This window comes from Nerophis lumbriciformis, linkage group LG38 (assembly GCF_033978685.3).
Source record: "Nerophis lumbriciformis linkage group LG38, RoL_Nlum_v2.1, whole genome shotgun sequence".
In the NCBI taxonomy this organism is placed as follows: Eukaryota; Metazoa; Chordata; class Actinopteri; order Syngnathiformes; family Syngnathidae; genus Nerophis; species Nerophis lumbriciformis.
In genome coordinates this window covers 18624736-18645593 of record NC_084585.2, presented here as the reverse complement: position 1 = coordinate 18645593, position 20858 = coordinate 18624736, and the positions used below count along the sequence as shown (strand labels likewise).

General features: G+C 39.4%; 1 protein-coding gene across 3 annotated transcripts in view; it reads right to left on the bottom strand.

Moving 5' to 3' along the window:
* cacna2d3 (calcium channel, voltage dependent, alpha2/delta subunit 3) overlaps positions 1-20858 on the bottom strand; it is a 91619-nt gene that overhangs the window by 24868 nt on the left and 45893 nt on the right. For 2 of the 3 annotated variants that reach the window (XM_061932213.2, XM_061932215.2), the window contains 13 exons: positions 18754-18916; positions 18177-18308; positions 17641-17701; positions 17369-17519; positions 14288-14362; positions 14111-14200; positions 7842-7955; positions 6958-7036; positions 5699-5832; positions 4899-4916; positions 678-749; positions 489-569; positions 323-397 (listed from right to left, as the gene is read on the bottom strand). In XM_061932213.2, the coding sequence (XP_061788197.2) occupies positions 323-397; positions 489-569; positions 678-749; positions 4899-4916; positions 5699-5832; positions 6958-7036; positions 7842-7955; positions 14111-14200; positions 14288-14362; positions 17369-17519; positions 17641-17701; positions 18177-18308; positions 18754-18916 (1245 nt within the window). The remainder of the gene's footprint in view (positions 1-322; positions 398-488; positions 570-677; positions 750-4898; positions 4917-5698; positions 5833-6957; positions 7037-7841; positions 7956-14110; positions 14201-14287; positions 14363-17368; positions 17520-17640; positions 17702-18176; positions 18309-18753; positions 18917-20858) is intronic. The other variant, XM_061932214.2, reaches the window with a different exon arrangement.

Sequence of the window (20858 nt, the reverse complement as noted above, 5' to 3'; positions counted from 1 at the left end):
AGATCCACGAGCACAGCCATAGCCCTTGAGAGCCCAGTGGCCTTCAGGCGAGCGGCTGTGGTCTCTGCAAGTGAGTGTTAAGTTACCTCTGGGAAACCTCAGGCCAGCCAGCCCTATGAGTGGCCTTTATCCCTGCATGCATACATCAAAGGAAAAGGTGGGGATTACAAACTATACGTGCTCGTTTAGCCTCCTCATCACATTATACATTTGACTTTGTTTGCCCTCGCCAATGGATGCTAGCTATACATTTGCATGGACAAAAATAAAAAAGGGTCAAGTCAGGCAAAATAAGAATAAAGTTTTGGAAACGTAACCATACCAAAGGCCTGAGGTCTGGGTGTGTCAGGATGTAGCCATTGTTTGTGATGGCAAATGCATAGCCATGGATCCCTAACTGGAGACAAAAAGACATCAACGATTTATAAATATTTTTAATGAGAAATTCAATCTATTTGTCTGATTTAACCAAAATTAGAGGATTGTACCATATGTTTGGGAATAAGCTTCATCAGCTCTTGCAGAGGAATGTCTGTTCCAACGACCCCCAACAGAATACCCTGATTCTTCTGCATGAGAGCATCCAAAACACACACGCATACGCACACACGCACGCACACACACACACAATTTAAACAACTGCAGGAACAGACAGACATCACGCGTACCGTACTCACCGTCTCATTCTTAGTGCTGAAGACAGGCATGGCTACTGTGGTCATCAGACTTGGGCCTGCTTTGTCATTTAGCTGAAAAAAACACAAGACATGAGGAGAGTGCACTGTTGCTAATAAGCAAAAAAAGACTTTCAAACATTAAAATAAATTGATGATTATGGATAGTATGTAGGGTATGAGCCAAGAGGAAACCCATTACATTTTTCATCTGACCTTTTGAAACGATTTACAGTCGTCCATCACCATATTGTGCATTCTAAAATTGCGGCTTCAATATAGGGCATATTTTTCTGTTTTTTACTTTAAAGACATTCCACATATTTATAGCCTAAATCAGTGGTCCCCAAACTTTTTTTAACCATTGGGTTAAAACAATTTGGCCGGAGGCCGGGCTGTCCATGTGTATATATATATATATATATATATATATATATATATATATATATATATATATATATATATATATTCCTCGCGCACTAATTGACTGAAAGAGCGCGCATTTTGCCGATGATGTCACGTTATCGATGGGAAAATGCATTTTTAGACAATATGATTTGTCTGAGCAGCTAGGAGACACCGAGAGTAACAAGCAGTCGAAAATGGATTAGAAAAGACAGGTTTAAAAAAATAATATAATTTAAAAAATTTAAAAAATAAAATATTTTTTTTTAACTTGGGACTTCCCGCGGGCCGGATTTTGGACACTGGTGGGCCAGATTCGGCCCATGGGCATTTTCAAGCATATAAATGGCTTAATGAACTAAAAATATCAATACTACAGTAGTATTGGCCACGAGATGAGATCAAACCAATCAGAGAGCGCTGCTTAATAATATTAATATTGGCTCAGGCTCAGGCAACATTATTACATTGGATTTGACAAGTGCAGCTGGGATAGACTCCAGGAGCCCTCGCGACCCCGAGAGGGACAAGCGGTAGAAAATGAATGGATGGATGGAAGTTTTAAGCTGATTATGTGGGTGTATTTACTGTCTAGAGGGCTTTCATAATGTTACAAACGTATTTAGACGGTTGTAAACAAGTGTTTTATGGTTTGGTAATTAAACTATTTGATTTATTAATAATAATTCCTACTTAGCGGGAATTAACTTACCATGGTCAGGCCCGGAAACCAATTAACAATTGTTCAGTCTTGGCTCTACTGAGGTCCATTCTATTTGTAGTTTTTCACACTGTAAAGTACAGTGCTTATATTTTTATAGCGACTCACCAGAGGGTTACGGAACCCTCTGACCTCACAAATAAGCAGCCAATACTGGATTTAGGGCAGCACATAAAACCTTTACTGCAGAGAAGCTAAATAAAATAGATTTGAGTCTATTTCCTCCAAACACTATTTAATAGCAGCCTTTGACTGATCACAACCTCCTTTCAAACGTGACGAGGAGGGAGAAAAGCAATGCATGAAGGAAAACATCCTGAAGTCACTTTGTGATTCGCTCTTTACTGTATCCTTGGTGATGAGCGCGTGCATGGTCCATGCTCATTTGAGCAAGTGTAAGAAACAAACCAGCTGTAAACTACAGCGTGTACCAGGCTTACATGACAAAATGAAGAATGGTGCGTCCAAAGATTTATCACAACACTCGGTGGAAGTGGAAACTAGGATGGTCTTGTGTGCGCGCACACACAGGCCTCTCCTCCAATGTCACTTTTATTATGGGCTTTAGCAGATAAAATGCAATGGTCCACAGAATGATGAATGGTCTGTCCAAGGCTGAGATAAAGGAGCATACGCACTACAGTTTCCCTGCTTATATGTGTGTAAGCGTGCGTGTAAAATACAGTATATCATATGCAAAGTACAGTAAATGGGGTAGTTGAGCTTATCAGAATTTCTGAATATCAAAGTATGCAAGGTAAAAAGTTCAGACAATTGCTTGTATTCCGACACATGATTTCTTCCCGGAAGTGAAAACCAGTGGTGGTCAACCAAGCTAAGATGGCTGTTTTACAGCAAGCAGCCAGTGAACTATCGAAGTACAAAATAAGCTTAAATCTGTCTGCAAAAAGCAGATACAAGCAAAAAATCTAACTATGCAATAGAATAGATCCCTATACTTTATCAAAAAAAAAGATTTGTTGAGTGATATCAGAATCAGAATAAGAAATACTTTAATAATCCCTAAAGGGGAATTAATCAAGGATTATATGTTGGTCGCGTTCTCAAGACATTTCGAACTATTGTGCTCCAGATATCATTCTACACGACAAAAAAGATAGAAACTTGAAAAAGCATGCAGGTCTACAACCTCTTTGTGTGGCTGGGTGAAGGAAATTGCTATCAAGGCTGTCCCGGATAAATATTATTTATTTATTTACAGACAGACATAATTTTGTATTACATTATTGTTTCTTTTGTTAACATCAGAGTCCATTATGCAAAAAGGTTATCCCTAAACGCACACAGCTTATGGACAGGGACCCACAGTTAAAATATACAACATCATATAATAATCATAAACATATATTTATTTATCATTTATTTATCATATAAGATTTCTCATTGTCATCCCATTGGGTTGAGATTTTTCTTGCCCTGATGTGGGATCTCAGCCGAGGATGTCGTTGTGGCTTGTGCAGCCCTTTGAGACACTCGTGATTTAGAACTATATAAGTAAACATTGATTGATTGATAATATACAGTACAATACATTTCAAATCTACCCACCAAAAACCCATTTACAATTTCATTTATAAATAAAAAAGGAATCTTTAAATCCACCAAATCAGTATCATTATCCTATTATTCAAATTTGATTAAAAGGTTGCATCTTGAACATCTACGATAATCTCATCATACATACAGAGGTCAAGACCAAAATTATATGCATAGTTTTTACTCGGGTAAGATCTCGTTTCGTGATTTAATTTCCTGTGTAAAGATGTTTGTTGCTGTTGCACGCACCGTTTACGAGTAGCGTGTTTTTCCCGTCTTTATCAAAATATAACTATAGATGTCAACATTGTGTATGTGCTGAAAGCTTCATTTATGATTGTTGACTTGGTAAAAGCTCAACTCTTTTAGTTTTGCTGACATTTGCTTTCCTTTATTTAGACACGTCGAGTTGGCGCTTTTCGAAACACTCGCAACAAATAAAATAAAATACAAATAAAATCAAGATAATACTTAAATGGGAAATAATCAACGTTAAAAGTATATCAAACATACCTTTAACATAGTGATCACTGCAAACTCAAGAATTCTTCAACTCTGCTCCCTTGGACTATAGTGTGACCTGCATGCTTTTCTCGTCGTTTTGTAAAATCTTGCATTATTCCTCCCTTTTAAATTACCTCTCGAGGAACTCAGAAGAAACATTTATTCTTTTTCGTACAGCCAAAAAAAACTCAAGCATAGGGCATTTTGCCTTCGAGAAGGGCTAAATGACACCTCATACCAATTGAAAACAGAGCTAGCTTGACAACCACGCGGGCGGGACGTGAGCTGCACGTGACCAAACATCTCAGCTATAAGAAGTTATTTTACCTCAAAATACAACATTTTCTGCGATTCTGATCTACAACCCATTGCAAAAATTATTAAAATCACCAGACTTGGAGAATGTTCATTCAGCTATTTAATTTATAGAACAGATATTACACAAAACTAGTCTTTTTAAATAGCAAGTTTCTGGCTTTAAGAAGAAATCAAGAATATAAATTGTTGTAGTCTGTAACAATTTCATTTTTAGATCAAGTAGAGTGAAAAAAGCCATGATTCATGTCAATTCATCAGGTGCAACAGCTCTCCAAGGTCTAAACACTCCCTTTTGTAACTGCAGACTAATGAACAGATTTAATCTGACGCAGGTGTTCAATTTGGCAATGAAAATTTACAGAGTGATTCCATAATATTTTCTTAGAATTGAGTGATTCCATAATTGTATCATTCTGCTTGATTTAAAACTGAAACTGTTACAGAGTACGACAATGTATATTCTTGATATATTTTAGTATTTCTTAAAGCCAGAAAGTTGCCATTTGAAATGACTATAGTTTTGTGTCATGCCAGTACCTGCTTTTTTTCTACATAAGTAAACAACTGAATGAACATCATCCAAGTCTGCCGATTCCATTATTTTCGAGGGGTTGTAAGTCACAGCTACACTTGCAGCAATTTATTGAACAACACGACTAAATAAATAGTGCAAGGCTTTCTTTTTGGCTGCAATTTAGAATAATATGCACTTTATTTACCTTGTGTGCCTGGGAAAGCTGTTTAGAGAGGAAAAGGCACAAAGAAGGAACTGTTTATTGAAATCAAGATCACACAATTGACACTGACTGCGAACACAGCTGTGCAGGGAGAGAAAATCCATGCAAATTAATGAAGCTCATAATGAGGAATCATTCCAGCAGTATAACAAGTGACAAAGAAATGAAACACATTCACATTTACTGTACATTTAAAAAGAGCTATTAAGAGCTGCACTGCATCATAATGTAAGGTGTTTATAATGCAGATTTGATACTGCCGGTTTAGTTACAATTCAATCTCAAGTGAAAAAATATAAAGTAATTTGGAGTCTTCTTGCTCCTGGACACTCCTAGTTTGCTCTTGGGTGGAGGCCCTGATTAGCTCCTTCAGCATTAGACTGTTACATTCACAGTGCAAAAAAGAGCGCTATCGCAGGTCCTTTCTACCCACAGCCATAAGACTTTACAATGGACTTATGTGATTACTGTGATGTTTTTTTTCATGGTGTGCAATACCGATGTTAGTTTAATTTTGTTGTATTTTATCTTCTTGCTATACATATTAGTGAGCAATATGTAGTATATATTACAATTTTTTAGTTTTTCATTACGCTTTACTTCTGTTACTGTATGTAAAAACCTGCACTGCTACAATGTAATTTCCCCATTATGGGATAAATAAAAGTCTATCCTATCCTATCCTATAAACTGGCCTCAAACTGATTAGCTTTGTGTACAAAACACACCAACACTTACTCACAGACAAAAAAAAAAAATCAACCACACACAGGCATACTCACTGCACTGTCTACGTAAGCCTCGGTCCAAACAGTGTCGTGTTCGTGGTCAATAACCTTAGGGCGGCTCATGACATGGAGATACCTCATCACATTCTCTTGAACATCTGCTAATGTGGAAATCTGACTGAAATATCCTGAAACAAACACACACAGATGGTAAAAATATAAATACATGAACAATTGTTGAAGGACGAAGTAATTATTTTTCAAAGAAGAGAAAACATTTTATAAAATATGTTTGCTCTTCTGTTTTCTTTTAAACTCTACTTGAATGCTTGGTGTAACAACTTAGTGGACAACAAGGACTCTCATCAACTATTTAGCTTTTTGACTTCCTTTGTCGCGAGTGAACCATGGTAATTAAAGAGAGAAGGGGAGTGATATTTAAGCTGGCTCTAATCAATGCATTACGACGCTCACTTTCACCGTAAATGTTGATCGGAAGTCAGCGTTTGCGAAGGTGGGCTGTATGCCGTCTGAACGGTTGTTTATGCCCAGGAAATATTATAAAAACAAACTGTGCGCAAAGTTCACATTTTTGAAAGGCGCACATCGAGCTACGCAAAATGGTGTGTGGGGGAGGAGCGAGGGGGCGTTGCGCAACTGCATAATCTTTTTGAGACTGAACACGAAACTGAAATCGAAAAAGTGTAACAAAATGATTACCTCGAGAAAAGTGAAGCATACACATGTATCTCAAAAAAATTGCGAGCCCGATATATAAAATGCGTGCATGTTGGCAGGTCTGAAGAGAAATAAAGCCCAACAAAAACACAAATGTCTCTAGACACTTGCAATTCAAGTTCACCTAATTTGCTGCTTATAATGTCCCTAATATTTCTCAACTCTATTAAACCCTTGATGAAAATGGTTTACTGGTTTTAAGCCATATGGCATCATTTAATACCGAGTGGTGCTTACACTGGACAAGTAAGGGTATTTCTCAGTGGGAAAGCAGGTAAGGCTATACAACGCGCTTTTTTCCCCAAACAGTAACTTAGCTTTCCAGAGGGTGTTGACACGTGGGAGCCATCAGGAGTGAGCAGCTGAGAGGGAGACGGATTACAGCACATTGACCTCTGAACCCCTCTAGTGCCGCTTCATTGCCTCTAGGCAGAAAGAGACAATGTACGCGCACACGCACACATTGCAGATATCCACACTGCTTCACACTACATCCACTACTTCTACACTGATTTCTTTTCCATACAACGACAGTGCCAAGTCTTTGTTTGTGAATATTCATCATGAAGTCAAACCTTTGTTGGCGCACGCCATCCATTTGAGGTTATCAGCAAACGCAGACTCCCGGCCAATCAGATAAGGGAATATGCGTACCTGTGCAGAGAAAACACAGTTTTAAAGATGAAGCAAAAAGACAAAAATTGCATTACTTGTTTTTCATATCACAAGGACAATACAATCCAGCACATTTCCAGGGCTTTTGCCATCTTAATTAGATTAAGTTTCTTTCATTTAGCATTTTAAATCTTGTTTTGTTGTCAGGCACTGAGCATGAGGGCATGTTCCACTGTCCTTTTTGAAGCACAATGTGTGACATTGCCAATGCTTGATGGCTCATTGGCTCCAGATGCTTTGCTAAGCATAAAGCTTATAGAAAACCGAATGGTTGTCATATAAAATCCCTGAGGCTGTGTGTGTGTAGGGAGGGGGACCCTGCCTCATTCCGTACCGCGCCCGGCCAAGCACTGCCAGCACACATATGCTTGACAAAAATGAAGAAAGGCCCCAGACCTGCTGTTTTTATTGCTCTGTGAATCGCAGACCAAACAATTTTATTTCATTAAAGCCAATGTGGAGTCCGGGAAAAAGTGTTAGCGAGGTGCGGCGACCAGAGAATGATCTGCCCTTGAAAGCAGTTAATATGCTGTTTTATTCCTCATGGGACTCACACTGCTTTTGAACGTGGAGCATTCGAGGTGGGAGTGGAAGAACTTCATTTTAATTTACATTTTTCATGGCCAATTTATGATTGGTAATAATGTAAGAAACGCCCCCACACGTCAAAAGTAGAGCTTTTGCATTCATCTTTGTTGTTGTAAAAGTGCTGAGGAGGTAGAAATTGATAAAAAATGTGAAACACTCCAAATCAAGATTCCAGGCGGGTAAATGTCACTCTTACCTTTCTTTCTGGCCAATTGTACTTCTCAAAAACGTCATCGTACATTTCCGTTGCCCCATCCGTCACAAGCATTATGGCTTGGCTACACACACTTCCATGGCCAGTCTGATTGAACTGGAGTAAAACAGCAACAGACACAAAAACAGCCTGAATCCTATTCGTGTTTTTAGTTACACGTTTAACAAGCAGAGCCAACATACACAGCACTGGATATGATGTTAAATTGGCAGCTGTGAAGTCATCAGTCAATAAAAAACAGCTTATGTCCCCGTTAATAGACAAGCGGAGTCTTAATTCTGATTTCTGCGGAAGATGCACTACAGTAATTAAGTGGATTATTGACCTGTCACACAGGTTGCATATCCCCAGAAATTACACTAGTACACACTCTGTTATGATTCCAAATAAAATGATTGCATTGCAGTAAAATAAATCAACAATGTTAGCATGACCTTCAGTTGTGGAAACATTTCCATGAAAACGGAAACAAGGAATTGAAGTGGCAGAAAATAAATAATTAATTGTGCACTCCTGTCATGTGAGGTAGCATGTGTGGTTCATCATGCTTGCATTATAATAGGCAGGAGATTTTTGGTGGGAGCAAAACATTCTCACACGCGGTCACACACATGCTTGAGTTAACTATTATCGAGTATTGTTCATTATATAGGACAGTGTTTCCATGAATGTATTTTTGGCAGCCTGCCACAGATTAATTTGTACCACCACAAATAGATTTGGTGCTACCTGTTCGACTTCAAACATAATTCAATTAAAATGGGGCTGTCTGTAAATGTAGCTTGTTGTTCCAACTCTGTACAGTAGAAGACTGTTTAGCTGCATTGTATGAGAATTTAATATTCCTGGCTAACGTGCCGATAATTTAATGTGTTTTTGCACCACTTTGCCTATGCTTTTATATCAATTTGTGTAATTTCACACACAGGAGTGTGTTGAATGTTCATATGTATTTGATGTGCATATCAATCAGTCTAAGAGTAATATTTTGCACATTTCTTTATTTAAACAGTTACTCAGCATCACCTCTGAGTGTCACCAAAGTATCCACAGCATGTGAAAAAATGCATACGGCAGGTTTTAGTGTGTATGCACTCTTCAAAATGAGGCCTCTGATGTAGAAAGTAGTGTGGCAAACTTAGTGACATAAGTATTCAGACCCCCTGTGTATTTTGTTAAAAGAAACAAAATAGACGACTACCAACAAACGTAACATCTTTTCTGGTCTCAACAAACAGCCGGTGCTGCTGTGGCCCCCCTCAACCTCATCTAAAAGCATCATTATGCTTGAGACATGAAAGAAAGCAAAAAAAAAAGGTAATTATATTTTTATATAGTCATCCCTCACTATTTCGTGCTTTAAATTTTGCAGCTTCAGTCTATCACATTTTTTAAAGCAAATTTTACATGTATTTTTTTTTTAACAAAATTAAGTCTTATTTATGTCTTACATTTTTTACAGTACAACATTTGTCTTTTTTTCTTTTATTATGTTGTGGTGATTACAATAGATACTTACCAAGCATGACTTCTGTTTCCGGGTCAAGTGCGACTTCTCTTTCTAAGCTGGTGAAGCCATTGTTAATGTGCTTGTTTTTCATAACAAGTAAAGAGTAAAACTGTTGATGCACTTCATCTTCCACTCCTGCCTTATCAACAACACATCACATTGGTGAGCCTTTGATGTGTGTGTTGTCAAACTACAGCAGCAGGAACAGCAAGGAGAGGACTTGCACTATTCAATGCAATCAACACGCTGTCATGTTGCCATTGGCAATATACTGTATTTTCCGAGATCTCAGTATGAAGCCGTGCAGTTGTACACCACTGCAACCACTATCATACACATATCGTTAGGTTAATACCCCTTTGAGTATTGATCAAAACTGAGCATTATTATCTTTACTTTGCACGGACATCTCCACTTGGCCCCCAACACTGAGCAATGTTGTGTGCTACACACCTGATTACCATATTTATTGAAGAACTTTAATTATTCTGACAACTGCAGCGGTTAGAAACTGCACGGCCTCAGCATCGATGGTGCTTGCCTGAAAGCAGCGAGATAAAAAGCGTGCAGCGTGGCTGCTGCATGGCCTTATCTGCTGTGTTTTCCAATCAGGCACGATATAATTCACTCCCATTAATTAGAACCATTAATCACATTTCACTATAGATGAGCCTGCCTGTGGAAATGTGGGTGGAAATAGCACTGTTGTGTGTCCACAACACACCTTTCTCAAATAATTCCAGTTTGATGCTTTCTATGTTTATAAAAACAGTGTTACACAATACATTAAATGTATCTGTTTACTTTATTTAACTGTTCTTGTCAAGTGAATCCCTTAAAATTAACAAATAAAAAAGTACAGCTGATGCATAAATGCATCACTTTTAAATTGAGAATGACAGTCATATATTACCTTTTGCATGTCAATTTGTGTTGAGAATTTTTTAAAACAAAGTAAAGCCCCCGCCACAAATACATTTGGACAGTACATACTTGGTGATACAGGATGTGGTAATAAGGTGATAATCAAATATAAGCAGTGGCAAAAGGCAAAGTATCTGTAGTGTGGGAGGATGCAGGGGAGTGCGCATTACCCCATCCCCCAAGTAAGCAGCCCAGTTTTTAACTAGCGGGAGTCATGACTAGCGATGGTGCTAAGAAGACGCAGGCTGGAGACACTCTTCCGTCTTTTTGTAATACTTCACCTTCCTGGTGAGATATGAAAAACGGTGGTGTCTGAAGTGCTTGGCGGGGCCATTTGCGGACAACCGCTCGTTTTGTATGGGCCCGTACTACATTGTAGAAATAAAACAAACTTGAAAATAAACCAAAAAAGACATAACGTAACACGAAAATACTTAAATGTTGATACTAATAAATAGTATTAACTAGGGCTATCAGATTTAACGAGAAAAAAAGGGAACGACACCTTTTTTTTTTACATTTTTCCTATAATTCACAATTCCTAATGTGAGACAATAATTTTGGTCTTTTTTGTGTATTCTAAATCACAAAAAAACACTACCAAAAGGTGCCTAACAATGTAGCTAAGGGGATTAACCTATTCTGCCTATAAATCCCTCTAATAACATGATCTGCTGAGGAACAACTTTTAGTAACACGGCACATACTTACAGAGGTAGCTACTGCAGCTCTAGACCTACTGAGTCATTGAGCTGCTGCATCCCCTCGTAGTTGGTAAAAGTTCATTCTAAATCATAAATCATGCCTCTCACTTGTATAGTAGAAAGTTGTGGCCATTAGCAGAGAAGTTGGTCAACTTTGAAATTCAATTTAGACCCGAAGACAATGCTAGGAAGACGTGACAAGATTTGTTTGCTCACACCTTTTTTGAAGTATGAGGGTTATGTTTAACTCATCATTAAATGGATACACAAGTTTTGTGCTGAAAGAAATAAACATCCAATCAGTGGGCATTGTACAGTAAGTGATTGTTTGATTATGTTTGTAGTTTGTATTTCTTGTTTAGCACTTAGCAATACTGCTACATGATGCTTATTGCCTGATTTACTAATACTATGTGCTAAACAGCAAGTGCAATCTATAAATTGTGTGTACTATTAGTGATCGTGTTGCGTGTGATCTACTAACACTGCGTGTACAAATAAAAATTGGTGCAGACAGCCCTATTCAATTGAGGATTTTGCGTGAACAGGGCTTTCACCATGGAGACACTTGATAATTTACTGCACATTAATGTTATCATTCTCCTACCTGTGGCGTTTTGCTATGTTTTCAAACACACAGGAGACATCTACAATTTTTATTGGCATTTTAGAAGCAGTTGGACTCGCGCAGTGCATCTACATTGAAACCTATGGAAGTATTATTGTAGCTAAATTATTTGCAAAAGTGTATCTCAATCTGTGCGCAAGTAACCCGATTTGCGTGCGGGTGTACTAATTTGTGTGTCTGTATATCAATCCGAGTGTGTGTATTCAGATCCGCGTACATGTGTTTTAAGTTGTCTGTCTGTGCCTAATCAGTAAGAACCCTCGATAGGCTGTCCACTTACACGTGACTTTTGCGACACTTCTGCCGTTGCAATGTGGGTTTCGAACCGGTCGCTCCACATTAGACATGGTGTTCTGTGTTCGACAATTACAGGAAAAGTGCATTGAACAACAACAAACTATTTTTCTGGTGTTTGTGGACTTGACTAACGCCTTTGACTATATCAGCCGATCTGGACTCTTTTTTGTTCTGCAAAGACTTGGCTGCCCCCCTAAACTGCTAAAGATTATTACTGAATTTCATGATGGCACGAAGGCAACGGTACAGTACAGTACAGTACACTCGCTCTGACGAATTCCAGATGAGATGTGGGGTGAAGCAGGGTTGTGTTCTTGCTCCTACCCTCATTGGAATAGTTTTCTCTGCCCTACTACGCCGCGTTTTCCCCAAAGACTCTGGCATCCTCTTACATACCCGCAGCTCAGGAAAACTTTTCAATCTATCCAGACTGCGGGCTAAGACCAAAGTACGTCAAGTTATGGTGCGTGAACTGCTTTATGCTGATGACGCTACCTTTGCCACCCACTCAGAGGCAGAACTACAACTGCTCTGCACATCTTTTGACGCTGCATGTCAAGAGTTCGGCCTGCAGATTAGCTTAAAAAAGACAGATGTCCTTGTCCAACCTGCAACCCTGAACCCTGAAATCTCCATGTCCAACACACCTATCTGTGGTGGACAAAATCACCTACCTGGGACCCACAGTCTCCAACACCAACAACCTTGATGCAGAACTTGACATGCGCATTGGAAGGGCATCGTCAATTTTTAGCAAATTGAGAAAGCGTGTCTGGCACAACAAGAACCTTTCTTTGCTCTTCAAGGTATGTGTATACCACACATGTGTACTTAGTAACCTACTATACGCATCTGAGTCATGGACAACATACCGCAGTAACGAACATCGCCTCAATGCATTTCACTTCCGCTGACTTCGTTCCATACTGGCCGTTTGTTGGAAGGACCATGTCACCAACTCACTCATACTACAGAAAACAGGCTCTAGTGACCTGTACACAATTCTTCGTCAATGCCATTGCAGATGGGCCGGGCACATTTATCGTATGGATGACGCTCGACTACCCAAACTCTTATTGTATGGTGAACTAGCCAATACTCCGCGCAAACAAGGACATCCCCGCCTACGTTTTAAAGACGTAATCAAGAGGGACCTGAAATATTTCTCCATCAGCATTGACAACTGGGAGGCACTTGCAAGTGAAAGATCCAACCTGCGTGCAGAAATTAACAATGGCTGCAGAGTCTCTCAAGAGGCTTACGAGTCATTCTTGGAAAAGAGACGCTTAAAACGGGAAGCAGTTCGTCGCATACGACAGGAACGGCCATAGTAGTATTATAGTGCTTGAAAGTGTGATGTGGAAACGCATTGCATTGTGGGTCTTGATGGACTCTGAATTGCTTATTTATGGGTTATGGGTTATACTTGTATAGCGCTTTTCTACCTTCAAGGTACTCAAAGCGCTTTGACACTATTTCCACATTCACCCATTCACACACACATTCACACACTGATGGCGGGAGCTGCCATGCAAGGCGCTAAACACGACTCATCATGAGCAAGGGTGAAGTGTCTTGTTCAAGGACACAACAGACGTGACTATGTTGGTAGAAGCTGGGGATCAAACCAGGAACCCTCAGGTTGCTGGCACGGCCACTCTCCCAACCGTTCCACGAAGTCCCCATGTACATGGCTGACTACAAGAATCTGTGCTTAAGTTTTTCTTTTTTTCTTTAAAAAGTTATTTTAAAAGACCGACTGGTGGCAAATTTCCCTGCAAAATACACCACAACGGGACTTTAGATAAAAACAAGGTAATTTGCATATATTGCAGTAATGAATTCTCTTATCAAAGCACAACAAGTTAAAAAACAAACGCTACAAAGAACACTAATCGAACATTGAATACAAGCAGTGGATGACAAATAACGTTGGCTGAGTATGCCGGTGGCAATGTTGTCAACAAAAGTACAACAGATAAGTTATGCAACGCTTTTGTCGCAACTGTGATTAATCCAAATTCAAAAGTGTGAATAATCTGATTGAATAAATTAAGCGTTTGACAGCACTAATATTAACACATTTGTCTGAATATACTCATGTATATTTTTTGCCTTAAAAAAATTACATGGGCAATTATCCAAATTAGTTCAACCTGATACCCCCTCCACCCACCTTGGAACTTACATCATTGAGGATTGTGAATGCTTCAGTCAGAGCTTGCCCCAGCAGCCCAATCCCTTTGGCAAACAGCTTGTCCAGATGCTCCCGGAAATGCTATCAGACAACAATGACACAAATGGGTTTTAAACACAAGTAAAAGGGTACACATATTTCATCACCATTAGTTCGAACAGGACTCACATCTTTATTGGTTCGGTCTGCCCGCACCAGAGTACCATTCAAACAAGGCTCCACATAGTGAATGTCATGGTTATACTGCAAACACACAAACTTTATTAGGTAAAGTAGGGTTGGTGTCAGTCAGTGACGGTCGGCGTTGCTCTGATGATAGAGTGGTCGTCTAGAAACTTGAGGGTTCCTGGTACGAATCCCGCTTTTGCCATCCGAATCACTGATATTGTGTCTTTACACTTCGCCCACTTTCCCCTCAGTGCCACTCACACTGGTGGTGGTCGGAGAGCCTGGTATAGCCACAATGGCACGGAGTCTACAAATGTAGCTTACCACAATCAAGTTGTGGTAAGAACGGAGTAAATGAATGATGGGTTCTCAGTTAGTTCCTACTGTAAAGCACTTCGAGTGTCTAGAAAAGCTATATAAATCAAAGCCATTGTTATTACATATGCACAAACATACATCTGTTTTGCACCCGCTGCTTTTGTAGTTGCAGAAATAAACCACATCTTAAAAGGGTTCCATCATCCTCATTCCAGTGGCTTTTAAAATAATATTGGATCCCCCTGGGGCACTATAGTGAGGGCAAAATACAGCCGCGGACCCTATACAGTCAATAAGCGTTTCAATCAGGCCTGCTGGATGCTCAAAATTATTTTATTAAACCCCGAACATCTAAAATTGTAGCCGTCAATATGGTGTGAAGTGACGTTTTCAAATTACTGTAAGTCTTGAACTATAGAAAGTCTTCCAATGGTTGCAATCTGCGCTTTTGAGTGATATACGTTATTCTTTTTACGGCAATCATAGGGACTATGTCACAGCCGCTCCAGGTTGGCAAGGCTCAAAGCATTGTGAGCGGGGTTTGTTTACAGAGCAGCCAGTGTGAGACACGAGTGACGGGGGCAGACGTGGAAGCCGATTTCTACAACAAAGTCCTGTTCAGCAGAAAAGTGATATTATATATGAGGGTGTTTGTTTATCATTTGCGTACATGTTTTGCCGTGTTTGACAAATCTTTGTTGCAATTTTTATATTTAGTGTTTTACTGTTTATAGTTAATATTGTAAATCCATCCATCCATTTCCTACCCATCTCAGCTGCATTCGGGCGATAGGCGGGGTACACCCTGGACAAGTCGCCACCGCATCACAGGGCCAACACAGACAACATTCACACTCACATTCACACACTAGGGCCAATTTAGTGTTGGAAGTAGGAGGAAGCCGGAGTACCCGGAGGGACCCACGCAGTCACGGGGAGAACATGCACACTCTTAATTTTCCTTCAGGGTGGTTTATTCAGTACAAAGACAGCACAATTCCATTCCGTTTTTTGAGGTGGTAGTCATTATTGTGTGCGTTTTATGTATGATTGTGCAGTCAGCTTTTATCCTTCCTATGGACTTTTAAGAATGTTTTTCCTAATGCACAACAACTTTGTCATGTATAAAGTGTACCTTAAAAAGGGAAGAAAGCACACATACATTGGATTGCATGTCACTTTTTACAGCTAAACTATTGTATCAAAAACATTACCGATATACATAACATGCAAAGGGACCGCTTCAGTCACTAGAATTCCTTTTCCGGTTGACCTATGACACTAGCCATCTGCAGCCATCTGCAGAGCCTTACAACTTGTTTTAAGTGATGTCCGCTGTAATATTAGCACCGATTACAAATATTACGTCTCTAATTGCTATGTTGATGTTAAATAGCAACCGATGCGGACCACAGCTGAGAAACAGATACTACAAGGGGCCCCGGTTCCATGGTTAAGAGACCCTGTCATCATACGTGGTGCCTTGGCTAAAAGATTCCACCACAGTAAACTGCTTATTAGCAAGAGTTTGTTGGTTGTAGCGGTCTTTTTATGTTTGTAAAGACTGGCATTTCTCCCACTCGACTGGATGCCTCTGTTTTAGAACAGGGGTTCTTCACCTTTTTGACCTCAGGGCCTAACTGTTCCACTACAGAGGGGCCTGGGGCCCACTCATATATTAACACTGAATTAGTAATCTTACTCTTGATTTTAATCGTATTTAATAATTGTATCTAACCTACTTACTGTTTAGAACCTTGTCAAATGATATGACAGTATGTGTTAGTCACAAAGATTATTATTTGTTTAACCCAAAAAATGAAACTTAGGTCAGGCTGATTAGAAAAATAAGTACTAACCAAATATACTGCATAAGAAGTGACTCATAAATAACTGACGAAAAATAAATGTACATAAAATCATGTTGTGCTAAAATAAATTAACTGAATTAATAATGAATTTGTTTCATAACTAAACCGTCAATATAATTATAGTGAAAATGTAAATACCGCTTCACCACTATTTATAATTTTTGCCTTTAAGAAACTTCTCTATTACTTTAGCTCCAGACTTCTTCTGTTTCTTTGATATTGTCATTACTGCCACAAGTGGTGGAAAAGAGTATTACAACTGAATACCACAGCAGCCCATACGTATAGCTTAGAAACAAATACAGTATATTTTGGCGGCCATCTAGGGTGCGCTCGCGGCCCAACAATGGTTAAGAAACACTGTTTTAGAGGACAGAATATGTGTGTTGTGCTGTTGCCTTTCGGGCACTTGTTCCACATCTGCTGCCGCAAACCCAAATCGGTTCTAAACCACGGACAGTACTTTTCTTTTCCAGGGAACTCTTGTTAGCAGTAGCCATGTTGTTGCTCTATGTGCATCTCTGTTCGGGAAACGAGAAAAGCGGGGAAGCTATGGAAGCTCCTGAGGGCAAAAGGTTCACTGTTCGCAATAAACGACTCGAATAAATCAATTAAATCAATTTATCGCCCAGGTCTACAGAAAACATTAAAGAAGACTTTAAAATATTGAAAAATCCGGCATCACACACCAACTTCTTGATATTGATTGGAACTTCCACATCATGTAGAACAACAGTACAACATTTTAAACACATGCAAAAGTCTGAAAAGGGCCGTTAAAAATACCTTTAGCATTACACTACATATTTCATTAGATTTAGCAATTGTCCAGTAAGTGTAGAGATTACATGTGCATTAACACAAAAAAGCCACAGTAAAAGTTCTCACTTACTGCAATGATGTTAAAGAAGTCATCATCTCCAAGTGTGTCTAAAATGGAAGAGACCGTTTGTCTGGCAATGGTCAGTCTCAATCCTTTCATGCTACCGCTGACATCCACTAAGATAACAACATCTTTGGGGGATGTTGCTGCCTGGATGTACCTGTAGTATGGAGGATAGTCACCCTCTTTTTTTAAAAAACAACCTGGCAACTTCAGTTATAAATTCTGATAATCAATAATTCACTACAACATAACTGGTAAAAGAGAATGTAAAAACGTACCACTTCCTGTTCCTGCAGTCAAAGCCTATGACCCCATGTTCATCTGGATGCCACTTCACCCCTACAGAAAAAAGTCACAGATCGAACTCTGAAATCTAGGATAAACACTACGATTTCGAATATATACAAAATCTAATCGTTGTTCTTTGCTGGCTGTATATATGCATGTAACCTGGAGAAAACAATTATTACAAAGTAAAACAAAAATCTATCTGATATTTTTCTGTCATTTTCCTGTATGATATTATATTCGGAGACAGTTTCTGCCGTATACTGCAGAGAACCTTCCTCACACGTTTCACATAAATGAGGCCTGATAAGTTTGGATCAGGCAGCCTATGGCCCCTCGATGTGGCTGCAAAAGCTCAATTGCAAATTATAATTAATTACACTCAGTTTGTGTGCATTGTCTCTGATGGGCTGTAAAATTACAACATTAGTAAAATTCCCCTTTAAGCCATTTGATGTCATTTGCTCTGATGGTTCCCTTGAGACTCCCCCCTGCCAAACAGCAAACACACACACATATCACTCACCGGGGTACTGCCTGAAGAAACCTTTAGCGCTACCAAAATACTGCCAGATGAGAGTTGGATCTTTATTAAAGTTGTCCACAAACACTTTGTTGAGAGCTTCCGACCAGTAGACCCCATTCACAATGTCTGGATCTGAGGATATGAAGGATGTGATTACGGACACACAGGAGGCAGAGAAAGAGACATGTAAATGAAATGGTAATGATGCTAATCATCCTCCTCACAGAACCATGTGCGTGCTTGACCTTTGTCCTTTATTGAGTCCCTCGGGAGAAGACCCAAAGCCTGTGACTAAATCATGGCCTCCCCTCCTCCTGTGGACAAGCTGGCAGCAGCCTTCCTTTATGCGGCGAACACAAGACTTATGAGGAGTCCGTTACAGTCAAACAAAAGCAGCTCAGGAGTTACACTTCTCTTTATGCCTCTGACTCAGTATTGATTCCCCAGATGCCAGCCTACAATAACCCCAGACTTTCTCACATGAACCACTTATTTCTTTTCCCTTAGTTATTTCAGCTCCAAGGTAAAAAACCCCCAAAAACAACAAAAAAAAAAGCACAGGCCATACTAAGCTCACCTTTGTTGTACATATTGGTGGGAACCTGCACCACGCTGAGGCTGAGGTTGACTGACAGGTTGTTGAAGTGGTCGTTGGGCTCCAGGAGGAACTCTCCTCCCAGCTCCACGTTGTTGCCCTCGTTGTCCACTTCGTTGATCAGCACAGCATTGAAGTACTCGTACTGAAAATAAATTTGGAGACGGAAAGAATATAACCGACACAATTCTTACTCATAACTACACATGTGGTAGAACAGAAGCTCTGCCACAAATTGAAAAATAAGTTACACACACGGCAGAAGAATACACTGAGGAAGGAAAACGTTCATTTTTTCCTAACTTTCCCCCCTTCATTATGTCTTCCAAGCATGAGTGCTTTAAAGGGGCCCCTATTATGCAAAATCTGGTTTTCTTACTTATTGGTACCTGTTTTGTGCATTTGGAATCTGCATAAGTCTCAAAAATTTTAAATCAAACCATGAAAGCATGGTGGAGATTTTTATAAAACAATCTTGCCTTCCTTCATATGCCTTAGTTACGTCAGCGGATATCGCCATATATGGTTGAGGATTACCCGATGAGCTTTGCGCGAGTCTGCCGTTATAGTCCGACTTTATAGTCAATCATTTCCTTATTTTTCTCTAAATTTGTTGTTGTGCAGTTTGGCTCACATGCACATGCATCCTATGCTTTTGCCATTTCTAATACAAAGTAGCATATAGTTCTAACTTATACAGTGTCTGTCAGTAGACTTGTATTTAAGCGCTTAATTATATATGGCTGATTGGGAGATGACACAGTCAAAGTAGAGCCACATAGAGGCAAGTACATAAGAGTGCCCACAAAACAGCGCACCCTGAAGTGACGGTCAAAAGGCCGCTGGAAGATGGTCTGTAACAATCTATGCAACATTTTGACCAAAGCGCCACTATTACATGTTATGTAGACCACATAGAAGGGTTTTAAATCTAGAAAAAAACCATAATACCACAACTTTAAAGAAAAAAAATGTGAAAGTGAAATTAGAGATAGTAAAATGTTTAGAAAAGGGAAGAAATGCCAATAAAACGTTGAATCCATCATGATGGAGAGAGACAGTATCTTTGACCGTGATAGTTGATAGTGGTCTCATTAGCCACTTGTACGTGGACAACATTTATTTAATCTGATCATTATTCAGATTACAATGTTACTCTGTACATGGATCCTGAAAAACATTAACTGATTATGACGTGCATTTTCATACATCACACCTTAAATCGGAATACTTTACTTTGACATGCGCAGAACCTAACATAAACAGAAAGGTGTGTTGTTTGTGCTATGGCACCATCTTTTGGACAAGTTCACTCACTGCAGGTGCTAAAGAAGCAATAGACTTCTGCTTGTCTGACGTTATCACAATATTTATTTATAATTTTTTGCTTCTGTTCACTACTTTTGTTTTACCTCTCTTTTTGAAATGGAGCTATTCTGTGCTTTTTATGTTGTGATTATGGACGGGTTGTGGCATGTCTTCATGTTACGATATTTTGTGTACGTCTCTAGAGGCAACCAGTTAGCACTTGGAGTAGCTTTAAGGTGAATAAAACAGCTCCTTAAGATGACAACTGGATCCTTTCTTTTATTGTTACATTGACACATGACACTTCAGACCATACTTTTGTTTTTGCTAGTCTCGCTTTAAAGCAACAAACTCAACAGCATATAATGCTACATCTGTACATGTTGAATGGGGGGAGACAGCAGCAAGACAATCTATTATTTCCGAGACTATTACATTTTATCCCCGCTCGACCACCAAAGTATAGCTGACATCAAAGACATGCACAGTAAGGATAATTCTAACCCGAATTTCGGAAGATGTGTTTTCATGCGCTACAATCCGAATGACTATCGGCATAAACCACCCATCTTGATCGGAATTAAATTTTGATTCGAACGTGTGTGATTGGGTCAGAATATTCCGAATGGCGTGTTTACATGAAGCATTTTTATTCCGGTTAAGCTTTTAATTCGATTAAATGTGCACATAGCTATTGTTGAGGACTTCTTCCTTACTAAAAGCCTGTCTCTCCCTTCCATGCAACACCCCTGTCAGTGTGCAAGTCAACCACAGGGATA